General features: G+C 36.6%; 1 protein-coding gene across 6 annotated transcripts; it reads left to right on the top strand.

Annotated features, from left to right (window-relative positions):
* Positions 1-324: 324 nt before the first annotated feature.
* Positions 325-4,720, top strand: LOC125844848 (protein SOSEKI 3). Of its 6 annotated transcripts, none has more exons than XM_049524200.1 (6): positions 325-722; positions 1,409-1,699; positions 1,794-1,863; positions 1,967-2,082; positions 2,440-3,325; positions 4,019-4,720. In XM_049524200.1, the coding sequence occupies exons 2-6, from the start codon at positions 1,489-1,491 to the stop codon at positions 4,323-4,325; spliced, it is 1,590 nt and encodes a 529-aa protein (XP_049380157.1). In that variant the 5' UTR covers positions 325-722; positions 1,409-1,488; the 3' UTR covers positions 4,326-4,720. The 6 variants fall into 6 exon arrangements, with proteins under 6 accessions (XP_049380157.1, XP_049380158.1, XP_049380156.1 ...); XM_049524201.1 differs by having other exon boundaries at positions 325-726; XM_049524199.1 differs by having other exon boundaries at positions 325-652; positions 1,321-1,699; positions 4,019-4,719.
* The last annotated feature ends 400 nt before the right edge of the window (positions 4,721-5,120 follow it).

Raw genomic sequence — 5,120 nt, 5'->3', positions numbered from 1 at the left:
TACACCCCTAAATTCTCGTCAAATTTAGAGGTGTTTTAAACACTTCTCTCGATTTTTTATTAAGAGTCACAAACTCCTAACAAGAGTTAGAGACTACTTGCTATGTCATGTGGCAAGTCGGAGGTGTATTTAGTCAAGTATATAATGTTTACAAGGCTGTCAATAATTCAAAAATAAAATTAATAATTTACATCAAGTTCAGAAGCATTTTCAACACTTCTCGGAAACATTACAAAGAGGGGAAGAAGATAACAAAATGTACAAGAAAGGGACCAAAAAACCAAAACAAAACAATTCCAATCAGAAGAAAAAGCCAGAGAAAAGAAAGTAAACTAGAAAACCCCATTCGAATACTCTCTCACAAGCAAACACAACCAGAGTAAAATGAGGAAAAAGCCATGAAAAAAGTTAGGGGGAAAAGCAAAAGAGAAGAAAACCCCTCAAAGAACTCATAAACACAGAGTCACACAGTACTACTAACACTACAGTTCAAGAAAAAGCTCGTATCTTACCAGTCCCTTTCATTCTTCTCTGTCTTTTCGATAAATCCTTCTGTTTTTTTAACCTGTCAGTTCAATCCATTTTTCCTCCCAATGCTACTCTGTATGGTCCCCTTTATCATGCATTAAACACTATCCATGTTACCTCTCAGGTTGGGAAAAAATGGTGGTCTTTGTCTTTCATAATTTCTGTGCAAAAATTGGGTGTTTTAACACATTTATGTATGTGGGTACTTATCAAGATTCCATTTTTTGATCTTTGTTTTCCATATCTGTGCTTAAGTTGGTTGTTTTGAGACATTTTAGTATGTGGGTACTTATCAAGATTCCATTTTTTGATCTGTCTTTCATAATCTGTGCAAAAAATGGGTGTTTTAAGATATTTCTGTATGTGGGTACTTATTAAGATTCCATTTTTTGATCTTTGTTTTCCATATCTGTGCTTAAGTTGGTTGTTTTAACACATTTCTGTATGTGGGTACTATCAAGATTCCATTTTTTGATCTTTGTCTTTCATAATGTGTGCTAAAGTTGGTTGTTTTAACTCATTTCTGTATGTGGGTACTTATCAAGATTCCATTTTTTAATCTTTGTTTTTCATAATGTGTGCAAAATTGGTTGTTTTAAGACATTTCTGTAAGTGGGTACTTATCAAGATTCCATATTTTGACCTTATTAAGCTAATTTAACTTTTTTCTGGACTAAATAAGCAAATGGGTGTTCAGTATTTGTCATATCTGAAAATGGAAATGGTGGATTGTCTGTTTTTGTATGTTTCTACTGTATGATTTCTTGCTGTTTTTGGGTTTTCAATCTTCAGATCTAATTGTAGCTTATTAGAGGTAATTTCAATGGAAATGTGTGGTGCTGAGTTGATTGATGATTTCATTGTTGAACTGATTCACTAGGTATTTGTTGAGATCAAGTTGAGGATGGTGGTTCACTTGTGAGTTAGGGTTTGTTTCTTGGTGTGAAGTTAATTGTTTCAATGGACGGGCGTATGAAGAAATACGGGCAGTTGAGTCCAGAGAGAGCAAAAGTTTGGACTGAGAAATCACCTAAGTATCAGCAGCAGCAGCCGGCACGGTTGAGTAATGGCAAAGTGCCTGTTGTATACTATCTCTGTAGAAATCGACAGCTCGAACATCCTCATTTCATTGAAGTGCCCCTGTCTTCCACTGATGGTCTCTACTTAAGGGGTAAACAAATGTTTGATTGTAGAATCTAAGTTATAGTACTAAATTGTTTTTGTTTTGTTTTGGAAAATTTATTTGTGTTGTACTACTTTTGAAGATGTAATTGAGAGGCTTAACGTTTTGAGAGGTCGAGGAATGGCTTCGTTGTACTCATGGTCTTGCAAGAGGTAGGAATTATTGAACAATTTAGGTTTGTTGTCAAATTTGGCTTTAAATGGCAGATATAAATGTAGTCCGTGTGCTTAATGTTTTGTTTGATTATGAAAACAGAAGCTACAAGAACGGTTTCGTCTGGCATGATCTCTCTGAAGATGACCTCATTCTTCCTGCTCATGGTAATGAATATGTTCTTAAAGGCTCAGAGCTTTTCGATGAATCCGATGCAGGTAAATTAGACCTTATGTAAATGTAAAATGTGAACCACATGATTGTTTGTCTAATTCAGTTAGACCTCTCTATAGCAACATTTCACTACAATAACTATGTATTTCTATGGAACCTATCTTTCATGTTGTGTTATATTATATGTTCTCAATAACGTCATTTCACTATAGCATCCAAAAAAATATGGAGACAAACGATGTTATTACAAGGTTAGACTGTAGTTGTGAGTGTTACTGCAACAAATTAGAATAATGGATGAGTTTGGCTGCACTAATTTATCGTTCTATGAATGGTTAAAATTTTGAGATCATTAGTGCTTATAAACCAACTACGCGAGTGAACTGGCCTTTTGATTCCAGGTCGCTTCAGTCCTACTGGAAATGTTAGATTGTCAAATCCAAAGCTGCTGCCGGAACCACAATCCTCTAGAAGCCAAGACGACACTTCGTCTTCTTCTAGCATGAATGAAAAAGGTACAAAGAATTCTCAAGATGATGAATCATCACCTCCTGTTCAACAATCAGGTTCTTCAGCGGTATCTCCTCAGTCGTCTAGTGCTGATAAAAGCTCTTCATGGAATGGCTCATTAAGCTTGGCAGAGTACAAGATCTATAAGAATGAAGGCCTTGCCGATGCTTCAACTCAGACTGATGAAAATGCAAGTAAAGCTACACCTCCAGAGACTTGCACGAGAGGGGTTTCAACAGATGATGGGTCTATAGAGCTTGGAAATAATGAAATTCATGAGGTTCAGGTACAGGTTCAGGTTCAACCATCAAATGAATCTGCACAGATATGCCGGGAGACAGTATCGCCTGCTCCGTCCTCGTCAAGTGCATCGTCATCAGGTGGTAGAACAGATACCTTGGAATCCCTCATCAGAGCTGATATTAATAAGCTCAACAGCTTTAGAATAATTGAAGGAGAGGAATTTCGGGTTCCAAAAACTAAGCTAAAGCCCTCAAATGTGCTGATGCAACTAATTTCTTGTGGATCGATTTCAGTAAAGGATCATAGTTTTGGCCTTATTCCTACCTACAGGCCGAGGTTTTCACATTCAAAGTTCCCGTCTCCTCTGTTCTCAACCTCGTTAACTTTAGGAGATCTTGATTGCCTGGCAGAGAATCCTAGGTTTATGAGTTTGAGGTTGGAAGATAAGGAATACTTTAGCGGCAGCCTTCTCGAGACGAATATGCCCAAGGAACCTACTCTTCTAAAGCGGTCGTCATCCTACAATGCTGACAGGTTGCTGTTTTTTGCTATTCTTCTACACTAAAACAGTATAATCACTTGATATATAATTAATAGATGCTTTACCAATATGATATTTCAGACTTCTTACCAATTAAACAGTAGTTTGGATTTGTTAAACCAAAGTATTATAGATTTCCTTCAGTTTTAGTCATGTCAACATTCATAGTGCAAATCATATGTTGATTCTCATGTTTGATTATTTTGTCCTTTCTCATGGTGATTGTCGTAAAGTATCTTTGCATTATTCGGGAAAAAAATCAACATTTTTGACAATGGTTAAGGAGAAAACTGGCACTTAAAGGTAAGGTTTATAAAATATTTGTTAGACCTGCTATGTTGTATGAGGTGGAGTGTTGGCCAGTCAAGAACTCACACGTCCAGAAGATGAAGGTAGCGAAAATGAGGATATTGAGATGGATGTTTGGGCATACTAGGGGAGATAGATATAGGAACTAAGATATTCGGGACAAGCTAGAGGACAAAATGAGGGAAGCGAGAATGTGATGGTTCGGACATTGGTTATTTGATGTTATATGAGTGATAGAACTAGCTTGAGTAATTGTGTGGATTGCCGATAGAACTACTTACTATTTAAGAAAAAATGTAGCTATTGACCAAGAATTCTTTGTCCGATTTTGCATGTCATTCTAAATGTTGAGTTGGAAACCGAATTTGTTGATGCAGGACAGATCAAGAACATGGAGATTCAGTTGAAGACAAAGAGGAGAAAAGCTCAGTCATAAAGTGCATTCCACGTTCCATCAAGGCGTCCCTGAATAAGCAGCAAGCAAGAAGTGAGTCAATGAAATCTCCTCTTTCCGAAGGTCCTAGAATCTCATCAGACGGAATAGGCAGTTCCCGGACCATTACATCCGATACATCCTGTGGAGGAAGCAAGCGAATTACAGAGCCGTCTGACAAGAGACACTCAAATAGAATAAACTCTTTCAGAGAGGAGAAAGACAATGTGATCAAAATCGAAGAAAGTTAAGTATTACTTATAACTAAAGATATGTTATGTTCCTTGGTATCGAATTAAGTTAGTTGAAATGTCTTCTTCGTTTCTTTCAACAGGCTTGCATCAGGAGCTCGGGTTATAATACAGTCGAAAGGAGCTTTTAACAACGATGAACATTAGGCGAACCAGAAGCTTTCGGTTAACTAAGTGTAGAATTTTGTTAATCTTGTAACTACTTGTCCTACTTTTTAACTGTCCAAACATGTTTTGTAAATGCCAAATAGGGAAAATCATGAAGCAAATTGAGTGTTTGCTGAATAGGAACAAGTAGTTGGAGTTTTGAGCTGGTTTTATTGTACCTACCATTGAATTTTTTTTTCTTTTTTTTTCCTTAAGTTTTCTGGTGTATAATTGCCATTGAAAAATGATCAAATGTTCTTTCAATTTAGTCAACTCAGTTTGTTTGAGCAATCATTTGTCTTGCTGTCTTATATTGTCTTGTAGTTTTAATTTGTTTGTGTCACAAAGATGTAGGGATGATAGAACTCAAAAGCGTAAAAGGGGTAGTCTGGTGCACAAAACATTTTGTGTTAGCTAAGTTCAGGAAGGGCAGCAACTCACGAAGTGTGATGTAGACAACCTAATACAATGCAAGCATTAGAGACTGTCTTCACACTTCGAACTCTTGACCTATACATCACACGAAGTCGATTTTGTGGTTGTTTTTGAACTTCTATGCTTTTTAGCAAGAGAGTTTGAATCTCGTGTGTTTACTATATCAACACAAATATTCTTTCAAAGTGAGTCGTGTTTCATGAATCATGAGTA

The sequence above is a fragment of the Solanum stenotomum genome, chromosome 11 (assembly GCF_019186545.1).
Source record: "Solanum stenotomum isolate F172 chromosome 11, ASM1918654v1, whole genome shotgun sequence".
Taxonomy (NCBI): Eukaryota; Viridiplantae; Streptophyta; class Magnoliopsida; order Solanales; family Solanaceae; genus Solanum; species Solanum stenotomum.
This window is presented reverse-complemented; position numbering and strand designations above follow the sequence as displayed.